Source organism: Ranitomeya variabilis, chromosome 4 (assembly GCF_051348905.1).
Source record: "Ranitomeya variabilis isolate aRanVar5 chromosome 4, aRanVar5.hap1, whole genome shotgun sequence".
In the NCBI taxonomy this organism is placed as follows: domain Eukaryota; kingdom Metazoa; phylum Chordata; class Amphibia; order Anura; family Dendrobatidae; genus Ranitomeya; species Ranitomeya variabilis.
The window spans coordinates 269,938,471-269,959,570 of record NC_135235.1 but is presented as its reverse complement, the minus strand read 5'-3'; the positions used below and the strand labels follow the sequence as shown (position 1 = coordinate 269,959,570).

The window sequence follows — 21,100 nt, the reverse complement described above, 5'->3', positions numbered from 1 at the left end:
ATAATATTGACGTTTTAGCTGTAGATTTCTTTGTGGACGCAATGTTCATCGTGATGACATTCCATGGATGACAATTGTGACATTGTATCTGTGTCCCACGTTACAGTGTGAGAAGTTCTAGGTCTCATCAGAACAATGTTTCAATCCTTCCTCATCAGGAACTACATTTCCCATGGATCCCCAGGAAGCCCCCTCCGTCCCTCTTCCTTCTCTTCTCCTCCTCCTCCTGCATCATTGGGTCTATCCTCCTCCACAGCGCCCAGTGCAGACGAGGAGGGGGCCCTGACAATCCAGCCTGGCACCAGCAGGAGGGGGAGACCGTGGAATGTAGTAAATCCCCAGCCATGGTGAGGGAGGGGGCACAAGGCAACTCCAGGGCCTGGTGCATGAATGTGCTTAGCCTGGTCCTCCTCCCTGCAGACCTCTAGAGCAGAGCATCCTTCATCCTCAGGAGGAGGGAGGAGAGAGGAGAGAGTGATTCAGGACCTGTATGATGAAGACACCCTTAGCTGACATGGAGCGCTGGAGGCTTTGAGGAAGAAGGCAACCTGCTTGGGGTTTTCTTAGCACAGAGGGAGGAACGACTGCAGGTTAGAAACATGGAGATCTTGGCTTTTGCAAGTACGAGCAGCCTCTTGCTGATACTACTGCCCTGGTGCCTGCCAGTGACCACCGGGCAATTGGCCATTAAAGTGCCCCTGAAGAATTATCCAGGGCTTGGTGCGCTCCAGGCCAACAGAGTCAAGAGGTCAGCGGAAGACGAGACCAACTTCATGGACATGAAAGACAACCTGAGAGGGAAGTCTGGACAAGGCTATTACGTGGAGATGAGGGTGGGCACTCCTCCCCAGACGGTATGTGATGGTGGCCTTATGCCAGGGCTTCAGTGTGTGTACTATAAGACGATGGATATGAAATGGGCAAAAGCAACGTTTGGGATTTTGGACAAAAGAATTGGCAGCGTAAATTTGTAAGTCTGGTTCCCGGCGGGTAGAACCTCCATTAATGCATCAATATCTGCTGTAGTCATGTTACATTGTATCATACAGTGAGCCATATTTGTTTCCAGTGTATCATAATGTATCAACAAGTCTACGAGTCAGTCCCCGCACCGTAAGTTAAAGGGGTTGTTTAACATTGATGGCCTATCAGTGGGGGTGCAACACCCACCACCTCCGCCGATCATCTGTTTCTGGTGTCGGTGGCAGCTGGAAGTGCTTAGTAATGGAGCTGCACAGCACATCTCCACCGACGAAATAATGGCCACCGCCGGGTACAGCGTATCCTCCCCATTATTGATCTGAATAGGCCTCGGATGTGCAGTACCTGGTCGCAGCCACTATCCTGTTGATGGAGCTGTGCCGGGCAGACGTCGGGAACAGCTGATTGGCGGAGATGCCGGGTGTCGCACCCCCGCCCCACCGATAAGAGATTGATGACCTATCCTAATAATAGGACATCAATGCTAACGACCTGGACAATCCCTTTAAGAAGTTATTCCCAAAATATGTTGTTATACCCTATCCATTCGAAAGGGGATAATTTATGGATCGCCAGGGGTCTGACCACTGCGACCCCAAGAACTTGGCTTTGGAGCCTAAGAACTGGGATCTGCAAAGATCTATCTTGAATAGAGATTAACTTGACTTTCCCAACAGTCCAATAGACAATGAATGGAGCGGCGATCGAGCATGGCCACCTCCACTCCACACAAGATGGGCTCGGCTCAGGTTCCAGAGTCCTGTTCTCAGTATTGCTGGAGTGTCCCAGCAGTGAGTCCCCCTGGCGATCGGCACGTTTCCCTTATCCTATTACCGCAGATAACATTATAGTTTGAGAATAAGCCTTAATTTAATGGAAAGTGATGCAAACTATCCTGCCCCATACCCCGCAGGTGATGGCTGTGTATTAGAGATAGAACCTGCCGGCATGGTGTGCGCGTCATTATCTGCACCCATCGGTGTGCCCGTGACGTGATCGCGGGTCATCGATGGGTTGTATGACAGCCGGGGGTCGGTGGATGACCCCCCCATTCCTGTCATTACGGAGCTCCCTACAAACCCTGCCTGTGGCCAATAATCAAAGAAGACCATGATTTCTGCTGTGATATTGCTGTATAGCAGAAGCGATCAGACAATCACATCTTCAAGTCCCCTAAGGGGACTAACAAGAACAGTGAAAAAAATGTTTTCAAAAATATAAAAAAAGAAACCTAAAAGTTCAAATCACCCTCTCTTCTCCATTGAAAATAAAGATATTAAAAAATGCACATATTTGGTATCGCAGAGTTCAGAAAAGTTCGATATGTCAAAATATAAAAACAATTAACCGATCTAGGTAAACACCGCATGCGAAAAAAGTTCAAGAAAGCTGAAATCACTTTTTTTGGGGTCACCACAATTTCATAAAAAAAGGCTGTAACAAGAGTTCAAAAGCTATCCCAAAATCATGCTAATAAAAACATCATCTCGGCCTGAAAAAAAATAATCCATCACACAGCTCCAAAAATGTTACAGGTCTCAGGCAATGGTGACACAACCCCCCAAAAAAATGTAAGTAAACTTCTATTTTTTTCATCACTAAAATCATTAAAACAAACTGGACGTGTTTGGTATTGCCGTAATCGTGTTAATGAGCACAATCATATTATCAGGTCATATACATAGTAAAAACAATTCCCCCCAAAAAATATCAATTGCATTTTATTTTCACAATTTCACCGCACTTGGATTTATTTTTCCCATTTCCCAATACACTATATGGTAAAATGAATGGTGTCATTCAAATGTACAACTTGTCCCGCAAAAAAACAAGCCCTCGTATGTCTATGTGGACAGAAAAATAAAAGAGTTATGGCTCTGGGAAGAAGAGGAGGAAAACCTAGAATCAGATTTTCTAGGTTTTGCACAAAGTTTTTGGAGAAGTTTAGAAAGGACTATGTCCCAAACATCTTGGAGACCTGACCCCAGATCTGTGTATGAGGCTTGTGCAGAGCCTTCATGTGATCCCAGACAGACCGGATGATGTGCGATCGCCGATCAGTGATCTGTGGGGACAGATCATCAATTTTCCGAGACTTGTAGCATCTCGATTTTTCATGATCTGGAGCTGGGTGAGGTCTTTTTTTTTGTGCGCCAAGCTGACGTTTTTATTGATACCATTTTGATGTAGATACGATCTTTTGATCGCCCGTTATTGCATTTTATTGTAATGTGGTGACGACCCAAAAAAAACGTAATTCTGGCGTTTTGTTTTTTTTTCTCACTACTCTGTTTACCAATCTGATTAATAATTGTTATATCTTGATAGATTGGGCGATTCTGAACTCGGCGATGCGATACCAGATATGTGTATTTTTTAGTGTTTTATTTTGAATTAGGAAAAAGGGGGGTGATTTGAACTTTTAATTTATTTTTTTTTTAAACATTTTTTTCTTTTACTTTTCACTTGCTTCAATTGTCTCCACAGGAGATTTGTAGCTGCTACGTGTAGCAGAAATGCTCATCTGCTATGAACGACGGCCACTGAAGGGCGGCGCTCATAGCAGAGCGGCAATGACAACCACAGGGGTCTCCTGTAGACCCCCAGTTGCATGCCAACCCATCTGCACCCTGCAATCATGTGACACGGGCGCAGATGGGCTGGATTAGTAACGCGCTTCAGGCGCGAGCATGTTAAATTACACAGTAAGAGATTGACAGCAGCCTTTAACATGGTAATAGCTGCGGGTGGATCGAGATTCCACCTGCGGCTTTTAGGGTCACATGACAGCCAATCAAATCAGCTGTCATGTCCTGGAAAAGAATCAGGCCCAGCGCCAGAGCCTGCCTCAAAGGGAGGGAGGCGACCTATGATATACCTATATGTCATAGGTCGTAATGGGGTTAATCTTCACCAAATCCCCATCTCCATTTTCTAAAATACAGCCTAAAACTTGCCGGACCCTCCACCATGTTTCACTATTCCTGTAGACCCTCATTGTTGTACCGCTCTCCGACCTTTCGGTGAACAAACTGTTTTCTGTTACAGACAAATATTTCATAGTTTAACTCCTCAGTCCAGAGCACTGGCCACCATTATTTTGACCACAAATTCCTATGTTTTTGTACATACTTGAGTCACTTGGCCTTCCATGTTGGTTTTTAGCCATGATGCCACTTCTGGCCAGACTTCTCCAAGCAGTAGATGGGCGTAGCTGGGTCCCACTGCTTGCTGCCAGTTGTGAGTTGATGGCACAGCTGGACATCTTCCGATTCCTAAGGGCAATAAGCATGATGTGACTTTCATCTGCTGCACTAAGTTTCCTTGGCCGACCACTGCATCTACGTTCCTCAACGTTGCCCATTTCTTGGTGCCGAGCTAAACGGCCACCTCTTATAGACTGGCGGTAACCTCGGCTATGAGCAGTAAATTATAACATTAAAAAATCCATCTATTCCTAAGAACAAAGACAATTTTTTTTCTTGTTTTTTTTACGAGCACTTTGCAATTTTATGGCCTTTTTAAGAATACATTATTTTCCACATCCATTCACCAAACCTGCTCCCAGCTCATCTCTGATGGCGTCCTGCTTCTTACATTACCAGCAGGATAGCGGTGACCTCCTCAGTGTTTATTCTGAAGATGCCATTATTTGCTGCACTTCTTCATCACAGGATTCATGCAGTTTTCGGGTATGTTTCCTGGCAGAGGAATACAAAACTGAGTATGATGGACCAAGCAATCTGGTAAGTGAAGCATATTAAATGCTGACCTAGGTCCAACCCCTACAGTTTCGCCTTCACATCTGTTCCTCAGAAGCAGAGGAAGATGCTTCTGAACGTCTGCAGCCCCTTCTGCATCTTCTTCTGTCACTGCTAGATAGAATTTTGCTCAGGCAAAGGTTTCCATGCAACGCTTTTCTCCATGCAGTTTCCTAAAGCACACCTACATCTGCAGAAAAGCGCGGTCTCACTTCCGTCATCCAAAATAGCAAATTAAAGGGAACCTGTCACCAGTGTTTTCATCTATGAACCAATACCACCACCTTCCTCAGCACCTGTGCCGCATTCAAAAAAGGTGTATCCTGACTCCCCTCTATATACCCCCCCAAAAAAATTTTGAAGTGCTCCAGTAAGGTATGCAAATTTAGGCGGTCCGGTCCGATGGACGTCATTGCAATGGCGCCTGTCCCTCCTTTCCCTTTTTAAACACTGTCCTCCCTCTGTAATTCATGTGGTTGATGCATCCTGTCAAACAAAATCTCACGTTTGTGCAGAGACATTGCCGTCTCTCGTAGGCGCACTTTGCTATACCCTATTCTGGCCAGAGCCTAGAACCTAACACTACATGTGCCAGCACATGTTTTTCTGGCTCCTGCTTACTGGAACCATTTCGTCCATACTGTTTCGTTCCCTGCCCCTGCTTACAGGAACCATTTCGTCCATATTGTTTCGTTCTCTGCCCCTGCTTACTGGAACCATTTCGTCCATACTGTTTCGTTTCCTGCCCCTGCTTACTGGAACCATTTCATCCATATTGTTTCGTTCCCTGACCCTGCTTACTGGAACCATTTTGTCCATATAGTTTTGATCCCTGCTCCAGCTTAACAGAACCATTTTGTCCTGCTTGCCGGAATAATTTAATCCATATTGTTTTGTTCCCTGCTCCTGCTTACCGGAACTATTTAATCCTTATTGTTTTGTTCCCCGCTTCTGCTTACCGGAACCATTTTGTCCATATTGTTTTGTTACCGACTCCTGCTTACTGGAACCGTTTCATCCATATTGTTTTGTTCCCTGCCCCTGCTTACTGAAACCATTTCATCCATATTGTTTTGTTCCCTGCTCCTGCTTACTGGAACAATTTTGACTATATTGTTTATTCCCTGCTCCTGCTTACAGGAACCATTTTGTCCATATTGTTTTGTTCCCTGCCCCTGCTTACTGGAACCATTTCATCCATACTGTTTTGTTCCCTGCTTCTGCTTAACGGATTAATTTCATCCATATTGTTTTGCTCCCCGCTCTTGATTACCAAATTAATTTCGTCCATATTGTTTTGTTCACTGCCCTTGCTTACTGAAACCATTTCATATTGTTTTGTTCCCTGCCCCTGCTTACCAGATTCATTTCGTCCATATTATTTTGTTCCCTGCCCCTGCTTACTGGAACCATTTCATCCATATTGTTTTGTTCCCTGCTCCTGCTTACTGGATTCATTTCGTCCATATTGTTTTGTTCCCTGCCCCTGCTTTCCGGAACCGTTTCGTCCATATTGTTTTTTTCCCTGCTCCTGCTTACTGGAACCCTTTTGTCCATATTGTTTTGTTCCCTGCCCCTGCTTACTGGAACCATTTCATCCATATTGTTTTGTTCTCTGCTCCTGCTTACTGGAACCATTTTGTACATATTGTTGCTAGAATTAAACACCTCTTCTGCGATTTCCAGTGGCCGGGAATAAAACAATATGGACGTTCCAGTAAGCAGGAGTCAAAAAGATGTATGCCGGCACATCCACAGTTAGGTTCTAGGGTCTGCCCACAGTAGGGCAGAGCAGAGTGCACCGGCACAAGTCGGCAATGTCATTGCGCAGGCGCGAGATTTTTTTCTGCTATGTGGATGACGCATGGGGGTCCAGGAGACCACGTTCTTCTTCCCATTAGGACAGGATCCTCCTTACCGTTTAGGCATGTGCGATAAATATCTTAGATAGGGAATCCCAAATGTATAAATTCTATGGAGTAAAGATATTAAAATTTGATCACTATAATAAATGTTTCTAAGAAAGGAGACTCAATGGACTTGTTTCCCCTCTGTTACATTTTGACAGGTATCATTAGGGTCTGGTAATGTGGCCGAACCTAATTGTCACTGGTTAGAGATTTCTGACACAGCACAGTGGGATTTTTTTTTGCCAGCATTCTTCGTGATGGTAAGATACAGGGAAATCAATCCCACTTCCGTTGCAGTCCTGTGTAAAGAGTCTCCAAGCTTTGGAAATAATGGACAAATGCAAAAGATCTGAGACATATTATCCTCCCTGGGAATCAATGTGCAGCCTCAGCTCCAAGTGATATTTATTTCATTATATTCTTATTTCACGTCAATCCTCCTTCCTTAATATCTAGTTCATCTCAAACACAAGTCAGTTACCTATCAACAAATATTTTGGAACGACGGAAGAAACCGGAGTATCCCAAGGAAAGCCATGCAACATTACTAGTCGCTGGAAACTCCTAGTAAGTGACCCGTAAAGTCATCTGCTCTGTTACTGCACTTCTGAGAAGATTTCACATCGTTAAGTACTATGATATTGTATATTGTTACATACTTACACTCCTCAACATTGAAATTGCAACACCAAGAAGGAAAAGTCATGGAATGATGGAAATCACAGGATGGAGACGTTACTGGTCTGCAAATAAGGAAAAAATTGAATCAAAATGTTCAAAGCATCATGATTTATTCAGGATGGAGTATGAGCACCACGTGAAGAAGTCCCGGCACATCAGTGAGGTTATTAATGGTCGTCTGAGGAAGGTTCTCCACAATGAATGCACTTGGGCAAATCATCAAGATCTGCTGCTGGCATCTCCTTGTTCAATCACCAACCAATGATGGGAGACAAGTCTGGAGATGCTGCAGCCATGGGAGCTCGTTTGGGCCGTGCAGGCTTCTCAAAGTATCAGTAACGTGTCGTGTTGAAAAACGGCTCCTGGGATCTTTGGATAAATGTCTGAACCACTGAACCCAAGACCAAATCAATATAAAGACGAGCTGGAATGAAGACTAGAGGGGTCCGGCCACCGTACACTATGCCACCACACACCATAATCCCGGGAGATGGACCAGAGTGACGTTCTCTCATGGTGTTGCCCACGTGGTCTACACATAGAGGCTGGAATGGAGGTCTGTCCTCTACAGTAATGAGTCCCGCTTGGATGCACTGATAGCCAGAGATTGTTCTGGAGACCATGTGGACATCATCATGAAAAAGACTTGATGAGGAGATGTCACTCAGTCCTAGTCCCTGGATTATGGCGTGTTGCTGCATAATGTTGACAGACGGACTCCTAGTCTTCATTCCAGTTGAACTAACAGCTCATCGTTACATTCATTGGAAGGTGGAACCAGTGATACGCCCACTTGTCTCCCATGGAACACATCTACAAAGGAAGCTGCCAGCAGCGGATCTTGATGATTTGCCCAAGTGCATTCAGCGTGGAGACAACCATTAATATCCTCACTGATAGCAGCCGAGGTTGAAAGTGTAGGAGGATTTCTTCATGTGGAGCTCATAAAAGTTTATAAGCGTATATAACATAAATATAAGCACACATAATATAAAATAATTAATATATACATTATATACACATATATAATGGCATATACAGAAGGTATATACTTATACTGCACCACTGGCGGACACAGAAAGGAGAGGGCCCCCATGCAAGAACAGTATATGGGCCCTTTCCTGTCCAATAGCTCATTTTAATGGAGGGGGTAGTGGCCCCCTTATCTTTCGGGCCCCTGTGGTTTCACCAATCATACGTCCGCCCCTGTACTGTACATTTGTGCAGCTGTACAGCATGAAGTTTATATATAAAAAAATTGTGTGCACCCCCCCTGCGGGAGACGGAAAGTCTCAAATGAGACTAATGGAAAGTATGGATCGAGACGAGCGGAGAGGTCAGAGACGCTGGTACCTTGCAGTTGGCGGATCACATTACTGCCAGGAGTGGAGGCTACATCCTTTAGATTACATTAACCCCTTCTTTCCTGTCCGTTATTTGTACCATCCTCAGCGATCACCTTCTGTCGGGCGGATGTAAGTTTTAGGAGGAACTCGGCTCTCAGTGTCAGAGCTCCTCTCTATGTTATTACTATGTTATTACCTCTTTACAGGACCGATGGCCATTTTTGAGACACATACTGTCGGTTTGAATAAGAGCTGTATACACAAAACGGTACAATAGTTTTTCTTAAAGGGATTTTTTACTTTTTTTAATAAAGTGGCCAGAGAGAAAGGATTTTTGCAAATTAATGTTAGTGTTACTTACATCTCGACACACAGCTGCTCCGGTGGTTTCCATCAGGATCAGAAGCCACGATATCCTGTCTGTAAATCACCTGACCCTGCAACCAATCAGTGGCCTCAGCAGTCATGTGACTGTATGCAAGTGCCGCTGATTGGTTGCAGGGTCAGGTGACTAATGTCATCACTTCTGATCCCATTTTTTTATTACTTTTGTAACCATCCCTTTTTTTTTAGACAGTTTTGAACCAGGTATGGAAAACTTCTTTAACTCCTTTGTGACCAGGCTATTTTTCTATTTTTGCTTTTTCATTTTATTTTTTCCGACTACTTTTTCTTTATTTTTCCAACCTCATAGGGTTTCTTTTTGTGCCGGACAATTTGTACGTTTGAATGACTCCATTCATTTTACCATATCGTGTACTGAAAAATGGGGAAAAAAAATCCAAGTGGGGTGAAGTTGTGAAAAATACGCTTTTCATTATAGTTCATTCTACAGTAAAAATTATCTGGTAACATGATTATTTTTAATCTTTTGATAGTGGAAAAAAATTCTGAAATTTGTAAAAAAAAAAAAAAAGAATTGCATCGCTATCTTCTGAGACTCATTACTTTTTAATTTTTATGTCGATGTAGCTGTGTGAAGTCTTGTTATTTCAGTGCTGAGCTGTAATTTGTATTGGGTATACAGTGGCATGTAAAAGTTTGGGCACCCCTGGTCAAAATTACTCTTATTGTGAACAGTTAAGCAAGTTGAAGATTAAATTATATCTAAAAGATGACATATGGCTACCACAGCATCTTGTAGCGGCATGCTATTCCATCCGGTTTGCGTTTAGTTAGACCATCATTTATTTTCCAACAGGACAATGACCCCAAACACACCTCCAGGTTGTGTAAGGGCTATTTGACCAAGAAGGAGAGTGATGGGGTGCTACGCCAGGTGACCTGGCCTCCACAGTCACCAGACCTGAACCCAATTGAGATGGTTTGGGGTGAGCTGGACCGCAGAGTGAAGGCAAAAGGGCCAACAAGTGCTAAGCATCTCTGGGAACTCCTTCAAGATTATTGGAAGACCATTTCCGGTGACTACCTCTTGAAGCTCATCAAGAGAATGCCAAGAGTGTGCAAAGCAGTCATCAAAGCAAAAGGTGGCTACTTTGAAGAACCTAGAATATAAGACATAATTTCAGTTGTTTCACACTTTTTTGTTAAATATATAATTCCACATGTGTTAATTCATAGTTTTGATGCCTTCAGTGTGAATGTACATTTTTCATAGTCATGAAAATACAGAAAAATATTTAAATAAGAAGGTGTGTCCAAACTTGTGGTCTGTACTGTATATTTACAGTATTTGTTTTTACCTGAAACACAAAGGAAATGTGTCATCTTTAACTTAAGCGCTTTTAGAGATCAGTTCATCTTCAACATGCTCAACTGTTCACAATAACAGTAATTTTGACCAGGGGTGCCCAAACTTTTACATGCCACTGTATATGACATACTGATCTCTTTTTATAGCTTTTCAGGGGGTGGGAGTGGAACTGCGGTAACTAAAAAAACCTGCAAATCTGGCGTTTTGATTTGTCATTTTACATTTTTAAAGGCGGCGACAGCAATGTTCTTTTTGTTTTTCTTTATTTTCAAACCAGGAAAAGAGTGTTGATGAAGGGATGATTTGAACATTTATACTGTATATATATATATATATATATACACACACATACATCTACCGTATTTTTTTCTTTTTACTAATTCTTTATTTAGAGGCCATATAAAGTAAAAACAACAACAACAAATAGTATAGAAATATGATTACTAAGGAGAATTGTAAATTGAGGAGAGTGGGAGGTATAAAAGCCATTTCAGAAAGAGAAAATTATATTAAATGACAAATCAGTATGAACTAAATGAGTCCAACAAGTAGTAGGTGGGAAAATGATGGGAAGACTGAGTTGAATAAGTATCTGTCAGAAAGGGGTAAATGAGTGGGGTTGATTCACTGACCTACGGTGGCAAAGGAGGGAAGGGGGATAGGGCTGAGTAAGGTTGGAGGTCATATCACTTAAGTTTCAGTGCCAAATTTTAAGATCCAAAGTGACCAAGTTTTTTGGCATGATGAGTGTATATGCGTTTACCTACTAGACAATTCCTCCATTGTCAAATATATATTTTATCTAACCATTTTGAATGGGCCGGGGGAGTGGTTTGCTTCCAATGCATTGGGATTAGATGTTTTGTGGCCACTTTCAATAAAGCCAGAAGATCATGTTTATTGTAAAGTGTTTGAAAGATCAGGACAGTAGGACTTCAGCAGATGGTTGGACTTCAACAGACGGTAGGATTTCAGCAGACAGTAGGACTTCACCAGAGAGCAGGACTTCAGCAGACAGCAGGACTTCAGCAGGCCTTCAGCGAACAGCAGGACTTTAGCGGACAGCAGGACTTCAGCGGAGAGCAGGACTTCAGCAGACAGCAGGACTTTAGCAGACAGCAGGACTTCAGCGGACAGTAGGACTTCAGCAGATGATTGGACTTCAACAGACGGTAGGATTTCAGCAGACAGTAGGACTTCACCAGAGAGCAGGACTTCAGCAGACAGCAGGACTTCAGCAGGCCTTCAGCGAACAGCAGGACTTTAGCGGACAGCAGGACTTCAGCGGAGAGCAGGACTTCAGCAGACAGCAGGACTTTAGCAGACAGCAGGACTTCAGCGGACAGTAGGACTTCAGCAGATGATTGGACTTCAACAGACGGTAGGATTTCAGCGGACAGTAGGACTTTACCAGAGAACAGGACTTCAGCAGGCAGCTGGACTTCAGCAGGCAGCAGGACTTCAGCAGACAGCAGGACTTCAGCAGACAGCAGGACTTTAGCGGACAGCAGGACTTTAGCGGACAGCAGGACTTCAGCGGACAGCAGACTTCAGCAGACAGCAGGACTTCAGCGGACAGCAGGACTTCAGCAGACAGCAGGACTTTAGCAGACAGCAGGACTTCAACAGACAGTATGATTTCAGCAGATAGTAGGATTTCAGTGGACAGTAGAACTTCTACGTACAGTAGGACTTTAACAGACAGTAGGACTTGAGCAGACAGCAGGACTTCAGCGTACAGTAGGACTTCAACAGACAGTAGGACTTGAGCAGACAGCAGGACTTCAGAGGACTTTATTTTTCTTGCTATTAAACCTAAATTGCTTAAAGTCCGGCTAATTGCTCCCCAAAATAGTTGTAAACTGGGGCAGTTCCAAAATATATGCGACAGTTTACCCACATCTCCAACATAAATTGGAGTCAGAGAGACTAGGTGCTGTAGGAATTAGAGGGTCCTATACCAGGAGAATGGTATTTTGTAGGAGTTTTCCTGGAGGAGCGTACATCTAGAGAAGCCATGTGATTTAGAAAGGATATTCTTAACTTCAGTATTGGATAAGTTAATCCTTAGTTCCTTTTCCCAGGAGGTCAGACAGATCAGTTTATAAGACGTTGTGGGGGAGCTAAGTGGTTATATATTATAGAGATCATCTTGGGGAAGGGAAAGGAGGTTTTTGAGAGTAGGTCAAGTTAAGACCTGCTTCCCATGGTCGTTAATTTTAGTGTAGATTGTTTAAGAATGTGAATGATGTGGATTTGTTGCAGGAAGTTAGTTGGGTGATTCTTGGCCATGGTTTTCCATGGGGCCTTTGTTAGTTAAGAATTGGGAAATGGTGTATATGGGCAAATATTTGGGGGGTCAAGAAGATATGGTATGGTGCAGATGGGAGCTAAGGGTGATAGAGTATTTGAATGAGATAGGGCCTTAACTTAAACCCTCTTAGTGTATACCGGTATATATATTTTTTTTTTTCAAACTTTTTTTTTAAACTTTTCTCTTTAATTTTTAGTCCCCTTAGGGGACTTTAACAATCGCTTGGTCACTTATACTGTATCCTGAGCGCATGCAACGGCAATTACGCTATTTAAATGCCGCTGTAAGAGATTTCCAGTGGCATTTAAATAGTTAAACAGCAGTGATAGCGTTTAGCGCCACGGGCTATGGACCACAGCCAGAATCTGATCAGTACGCAGCGGGCACAGCTCCTGAGCCCGCTCCATACATGCGCACCCCGCCCGTACTGTACATGTATGGCAGAGTGCATAAAGCGGTACCTGTATATAAGTCATTCTGTGTTCATTGTTGCTTTTTTTTTTTTCTTCCCAGCTCAACATCCTGGTTGACACCGGCAGCAGTAACTTTGCAGTGGGTGCGGCCCCCCATCCCTTCCTGAAGCGATACTATCACCGACAGAGGTAAGTGAGAAGTGACTACATATAAATCATTGAAGGGTTAATTACCATTGTTGAAAGTGATAACTTTCTGATCATGGGGGAGGGGTGGTACTACCACCGGGACCCTCAATGATCCCAAGCTGTGAAATGCCCCATCAAAACGCACACATTCATACTCTATGGGACAGCAAAGTACAGCGCTCAGAAATCTCCTGTAATCCCATGAGAATAAACGGAGCCGTATCGCACTTGTGCCGCCATAACCCCATTTCGATGCAGCATTTTAGAGCCCTGTTCTCAGGATCGGTGGCAATCCCAGCTGTCGGACCCCCGCAGATTGTAAAGTTATTACTTGTGCTGTACAGTTTTGATAAAATCCCTGTTTTCTCTGCTGTAAGTGTAGCAGTTCTTAGAATGCTAAGATCTGTATAACTCCGCCCACACCACTGATTGGCAGCTTCCTGATTACACTGTGAAGAAGCTGCCAATCAATGGTGGGGGGGTCGAGATTGCACAGATTAACTGGACTGTCTGGCATGAGACACCTAGTCCTGCAGTGATAATCTCCTGCTGATAAACCACTGATTGTATTGAAACTACAACACATAGCCAAGTAAGTGACACATGCCTGGAATCAGGCTCTCTCCCCCTACATTATACTGCTCTCAGATTACATGATGAAAGATTCCCTTTAAAGGGCTAATTAGAAAAGGAGGCCTTATAGATCTATTAAAAAATGGGGAAAAAATGCAAGTAACAGTGTCTTTCTTTTAAGTAGCTCTTTATTGCCTTCTGTATAATTTTAGCAGATCTGCACTTCTTTGTGGTTGCCTACAATGATTTATACAACGGCTCATAAAGGTGTAAAATGATGGGCGCCGTCTGCTGAACTGAGCAGGTGCCCAGCCCCCGCTGTGACCTGTAACATGGTTTCTATGGGGACTCCGGGAATAGGCCCTTGTGGTGCTCGTTAGTGGTAATGAAGTCAGTGAGGTTAGGAGATTATTGCTATCGTTACATGTTGACCTGAATTACCTGTAAGTCTTGCCTAAAATGTAACGATATTGTCATTTTGAGTCTGATAATTATTATCAAAACGCATAGGAAAAAAATAAAGTATAATACTAAACCTTATACAGATCCTACAGTCATGGCCAAAATTTTTGAGAATGACACCAAAATTATATTTTCACATGATCTGCTGCCCTCTGGTTTTTATTAGTGTTTGTCTGATGTTTATATCACATACAGAAATATAATTGCAATCATATTATGAGAACCAATAGGTTATATTGACAGTTAGAATGAGTTAATGCAGCAAGTCAATATTTGCAGTGTTGACCCTTCTTCTTCAAGACCTCTGCAATTCTCCCTGGCATGCTCTCAATCAACTTCTGGACCAAATCCTGACTGATAGCAGTCCATTCTTGCATAATCAATGCTTGCATTTTGCCAGGATTTGTTGGTTTTTGTTTGTCCACCCGTCTCTTGGTGATTGACCACAAGTTCTCAATGGGATTAAGATCTGGGGAGTTTCCAGGCCATAAACCCAAAATCTCTATGTTTTGTTCCATGAGCCATTTAGTTATCACCTTTGCTTTATGGCAAGGTGCTCCATCATGCTGGAAAAGGCATTGTTGGGCGCCAAACTTCTCTTGGACGGTTGGGAGAAGTTGCTCTTGGAGGACATTCTGGTACCGTTCTTTATTCATGGCTGTGTTTTTAGGCAAGACTGTGAGTGAGCCGATTCCCTTGGCTGAGAAGCAACCCCACACATGAATGGTTTCAGGATGCTTTACAGTTGGCATGAGACAAGACTGGTGGTAGCGCTCACCTCTTCTTCTCCGAATAAGCTGTTTTCCAGATGTCCCAAACAATTGAAAAGGGGATTCATCAGAGAAAATGACTTTGCCCCAGTCCTCAGCAGTCCACTCCCTGTACCTTTTGCAAAATATCAGTCGGTCCCTGATGTTTTTTTCTGGAGAGAAATGGCTTCTTTGCTGCCCTCCTTGAAACCAGGCCTTGCTCAGAGTCTCCGCCTCACAGTGCGTGCAGAAGCACTCACACCAGCCTGCTGCCATTCCTGAGCAAGCTCGGCACTGCTGGGAGTCCGATCCCGCAGCTGAAACAGTTTTAAGATACGGTCCTGGCGCTTGCTGGTCTTTCTTGGGCGCCCTGGAGCCTTTTTGACAACAATGGAAGCTCTCTCCTTGAAGTTCTTGATGATGCGATAGATGGTTGACTGAGGTGCAACCTTTGTAGCTGCGATACTCTTCCCTGTTAGGCCATTTTTGTGCAGTGCAATGATGGCTGCACGTGTTTCTTTAGAGATAACCATGGTTAACTGAAGAGAAACAATGATACCAAGCACCAGCCTCCTTTTAAAGTGTCCAGTGATGTCATTCTTACTTAATCATGACTGATTGATCGCCAGCCCTGTCCTCATCAACACCCACACCTGTGTTAATGGATCAATCACTAAAACGATGTTAGCTGCTCCTTTTAAGGCAGGACTGCAATGATGTTGAAATGTGTTTTGGGGGTTAAAGTTCATTTTCTGGGCAAATATTGTCTTTGCAAGTACAGTAATTGCTGTTAAGCTGATCACTCTGACATTCAGGAGAATATGCAAATTGCCATTAGAAAAAATGAAGCAGTAGACTTTGGAAAAATTAATATTTGTCTCATTCTCAAAATTTTTGTCCATGACTGTATACTATGTACTGCAGTGGAAAGTGTAAGGAGACCATATGGGAGCTCATACTTTTTTACTAGAGCGCTGTACACACAGCATAACCTTAAAGGGGTGGTCCAAAACACAAATTAATATTCATCCTAAATGCCTACCAATATAATGAAATAATATTTTTTTCTAATGCATGTTAATTAAAAAGTCCCCATTATTCCCTCACTGCACTATCTAACTGCTTTATCTTTTTTTTACTACTTCCTTTTTGATGACGCTTCATTTGAGAATCCAAGTTTATCCTGGGATACCCAAACAAAGTGTCTTCAGGGGGTAAAGGCTGCTGTCACTGCCAGAGACGAATCATCATCACTGACCCCTATTTCACGGACTGGGCTAGTCCCTGCTCTACTGAGCATTCACCGGTTTTCAATTCCTATGCTCAGTAGATCTGGTCACTGTTCTTCTCAGTGCACAATGACAGTGCGCTCTCTTGCCTGTGCTGCTCAGAAGTATTGAGCCTGCAAGAGAACGCACTGTCAGTGTGCGTAGTAAGAATATATGGCATACAAAGACCAGAGTCTTGTCTGAAAGGGGCTCTGCTGGTCTCTGCACATTAGGTATTATTTTTAAAATGCGCAATGACAGTGCCCTCACTTGCCAGCTCGTCACTTCTGATCAGAGCAGGCGAGAAAGTGCGCTGTCATTGTGCACTGGGAAGAACAGTGCACAGAGACAAGATCTGAGCCCACATCAGAATTAACAATGGATGCATGCTCATTAGGGCAGAGACTAGCCCAGCCCCTGAAGCAAACATCACTGATGAAGCTTTGTTTCAGGAAGGGGGCAGAAACTGCGTCAGTGACCGCAGCCACTGATGAAGCTTCGTTTGGGAAGCCAATACTCAGACAAAATGTCATCAAAAAGGAGCAAATGATAGGACATTTTAAATTAAAGTATATTAATAAATAGATTAGATTATGGCATTAAATAGATAGGGATTTGAAATGCAAATTAATTTCTGTTTCGGACCACCCATCTAAAGGGTTATTTCCCATCTTCATAAACATATGCAGAGCTTACGAGCTTTTTTCTATTGAGCAACAAGCGCTGTTTTGAAGCTGGATCGCTGGAGTGTGCAGTTACCTCCTAATCCTGCCCAGTTTCAGAGTGGTACTTACAAGTTAGACAGCAGCGGTGGTCGGTCTCCTAGGAAACGAGCTGTAAACAAAAGAAAAGTGTTAATAACTCAAGAACAGCTGCAAATTTTAATAAGCTGTAAATTGCAAAACTGCTTGTTTTTACAAGCTCTATCTATCTATGAAGATGGAAATTATCCTTTGATACAATGCTCTATTATTGTCATCGCTCCTTTATAAACACGAGGGAATTGATCTTTGAACTGGACCTCAGTGAGATCCCCCCTCCTCCGCTGTTGATTTGTGAAGCCCTAAGCTATAAGCTTCTCTGGCACAGCAGATAAAGGCTATTATAAGGCCAGATTTGTCTGCTCACAGTCTCCTTCCCTTTATAACGGAAATCATTCTCATCGCTGACTGAACCCCTTTACTCCCCGATGATTTTGAGTTTCCGTTTTTTCTCCCCTGCTTCCCAGAGACATAGCTTTTTCATTTTTCCATCAATATGGCCATAGGAGGTTGGGTTTTTTTGGGACGAGTTGTACTTTTGAACGACACCATTGGTTTTGCCACATAGTGTACTGAAAAATGGGGAAAAAATCCAAGTGCGGTGAAATTCCCCAAAAAAAGGGCAATTGCACAATTGTTTTTTGGGTTTTTTAATTACCATGTTCACTACACGCTGAAACTGACCTGCCATTATTATTCTCCAGGTCATTTTGAGTGCACAGACACCAAACATGTCTAGGTTCTTTTTTATTTAGGGGTGAAAAGAAGTACAAAGTTTGTAAGGAGAAAAAAAGGGCCATTTTCTGAGACCCACAGCATCTCCATTTTTCAGGATCTGGGACTGGGTAGGGCTTATTTTTTGCGCACCGGGTTGACGGTTTTATTCATACAATTTTGGGGTAGATACGATACTGTGATCACCCATTATTGCATTTTATTGTAATGTTGTGGCAACCAAAAAAATAAACATTATTCTGTTTTTTTTTCCTCGTTACTCCGTTATACCAACCAGATTAATTTACATTATATTTTGATAGATCGGATATTTCTGAATACGATGATACCAAATATGTGTATGTTTCACTTTTTTTAGTTGTTTTATTTTGAATGGGGCAAAAAAGGGGTGATTTGAACTTTTGTGGGGTTTTTTTTTAATATTTTTTAAAACTTTTTTTTTTTACTCTATGTAATAGTCCCCTTAAGGGACTTGAAGCTGCGATCATCTGATCGCCTGTGCTATACATATAGTAGCAGGGCTCCAGCACTGCTATGTGTAGCAAAAATCACGAGCTCCTATGGACGACAGCCATGTGCTGACGTTCATAGGTGATTTACAATGACAGGCACAGGAGGTCTTCTGCACACCCCCGGCTGTCATGACAACCCATGGGTGCACCATGATCATATGACAGGGGCAACGACGGGCGTGTCTTGTGGCGCGCTTCCTGTTAGCATGTGTTAAAATGCCGATGTCAGAGATTGATAGCAGTATTTAACATGTTAATTGGACAGAAACTCAGCAGCAGGGAGGAGAGAGCTGTCAATCAGGCTAGGTGGGAGGAGATTCATCAGCAGCAGGGAGGAGGGACAATGAGGAGGTGTCATTCAGGCTAGGTAGGAGGATATTCAGCAACAGCAGGGAGGAGGGCCAAGGAGGGGCTGTCAATCAGGCTACGTGGGAGGAGATTCAGCAACAGCAGGGAGGAGGGACAATGAAGAGCTATCAATCAATCTAGGTGGGAGGAGATTCATCAACAGCAGGGAGAAGGGACAATGAGGAGCTGTCAATCAGGCTAGGTGGGAGGAGATTCAGCAACAGCAGGGAGGAGGGACAAGGAGGAGGTGTAATTCAGGCTAGGTAGGAGGATATTCAGCAACAGCAGGGAGGAGGGACAAGGAGGGGCTGTCAATCAGGCTGGGTGGGAGGAGATTCAGCAACAGCAGGGAGGAAGGACAATGAGGAGCTGTCAATCAGGCTAGGTAAGAGGCGATTCAGCAACAGCAGGGAGGAGGGACAATGAGGAGCTGTCATTCAGGGTAGGTGGGAGATTCATCAACAGCAGGGAGGAGGGACAATGAGGAGCTGTCAATCAGGCTAGGTGGGAGGAGATTCATCAACAGCAGGGAGGAGGGACAATGAGGAGCTGTCAAGCAGGCTAGGTGGGAGGAGATTCAGCAACAGCAGGGAGGAGGGACAATGAGGAGGTGTCATTCAGGCTAGGTGGGAGGAGATACAGCAACAGCAGGGAGGAGGGACAATGAGGAGCTGTCAATCAGGCTATGTGGGAGGAGATTCAGCAACAGCAGGGAGGAGGGACAATGAGGAGCTGTCAATCAGGCTAGGTAAGAGGCGATTCAGCAACAGCAGGGAGGAGGGACAATGAGGAGCTGTCAAACAGGCTAGGTAAGAGGTGATTCAGCAACAGCAGGGAGGAGGGACAATGAGGAGCTGTCAGTCAGGCTAGGTGGGAGGAGATACAGCAACAGCAGGGAGGAGGGACAATGAGGAGCTGTCAATCAGGCAAGGTAGGAGATTCAGCAACAGCAGGGAGGAGGGACAATGAGGAGCTGTCAATCAGGCTAGGTGGGAGGAGATTCAGCAACAGCAGGGAGGAGGGACAATGAGGCGCTGTCAATCAGGCTAGGTAGGAGATTCAGCAACAGCAGGGAGGAGGGACAATGAGGAGCTGTCAATCAGGCTAGGTGGGAGGAGATTCAGCAACAGCAGGGAGGAGGGACAATGAGGAGCTCTCATTCAGGCTAGGTGGGATGAGATTCAGCAACAGCAGAGGAGGACAATGAGGAGCTGTTATTCAGGCTAGGTGGGAGGAGATTCAGCAACAGCAGAGAGGAGGGACAATGAGGAGCTGTCATTCAGGCTAGGTGGGAGGAGATTCAGCAACAGCAGGGAGGAGGGACAATGAGGAGCTGTCATTCAGGCTAGGTAGGAGATTCAGCAACAGCAGGAAGGAGGGACAATGAGGAGCTGTCAATCAGGCTAGGTGGGAGGAGATTCATCAACAGCAGGGAGGAGGGACAATGAGGAGCTGTCATTCATGCTAGGTAGGAGGAGATTCAGCAACAGCAGGGAGGAGGGACAATGAGGAGCTGTCAATCAGGCTAGGTAAGAGGCGATTCAGCAACAGCAGGGAGGAGGGACAATGAGGAGCTGTCAATCAGGCTAGGTAAGAGGCGATTCAGCAACAGCAGGGAGGAGGGACAATGAGGAGCTGTCAGTCAGGCTAGGTGGGAGGAGATTCAGCAACAACAGGGAGGAGGGACAATGAGGAGCTGTCAGTCAGGCTAGGTGGGAGGAGATACAGCAACAGCAGGGAGGAGGGACAATGAGGAGCTGTCAATCAGGCTAGGTAGGAGATTCAGCAACAGCAGGGAGGAGGGACAATGAGGAGCTGTCAATCAGGCTAGGTGGGAGGAGATTCAGCAACAGCAGGGAGGAGGGACAATGAGGAGCTGTCAATCAGGCTAGGTGGGAGGAGATTCAGCAACAGCAGGGAGGAGGGACAATGAGGAGCTCTTCGTCAGGCTAGGTGGGATGAGATTCAGCAACAGCAGAGAGGAGGGACAATGAGGAGCTCTCATTCAGGCTAGGTGGGAGGAGATTCAGCAACAGCAGAGGAGGACAATGAGGAGCTGTTATTCAGGCTAGGTGGGAGGAGATTCAGCAACAGCAGAGAGGAGGGACAATGAGGAGCTGTCATTCAGGCTAGGTGGGAGGAGATTCAGCAACAGCAGGGAGGAGGGACAATGAGGAGCTGTCATTCAGGCTAGGTAGGAGATTCAGCAACAGCAGGAAGGAGGGACAATGAGGAGCTGTCAATCAGGCTAGGTGGGAGGAGATTCATCAACAGCAGGGAGGAGGGACAATGAGGAGCTGTCATTCATGCTAGGTAGGAGGAGATTCAGCAACAGCAGGGAGGAGGGACAATGAGGAGCTGTCAATCAGGCTAGGTGGGAGGA

General features: G+C 44.4%; 1 protein-coding gene across 1 annotated transcript in view; it reads left to right on the top strand.

Moving 5' to 3' along the window:
• The first annotated feature begins 252 nt into the window (after nt 1-252).
• The window catches only part of BACE1 (beta-secretase 1), a 30,559-nt gene continuing 9,711 nt past the window's right edge, over nt 253-21,100 (top strand). The window contains exons 1-2 of the mRNA XM_077249876.1: nt 253-854; nt 13,221-13,309. Of these exons, the coding sequence (XP_077105991.1) occupies nt 600-854; nt 13,221-13,309 (344 nt within the window). The 5' untranslated portion in view covers nt 253-599. The remainder of the gene's footprint in view (nt 855-13,220; nt 13,310-21,100) is intronic.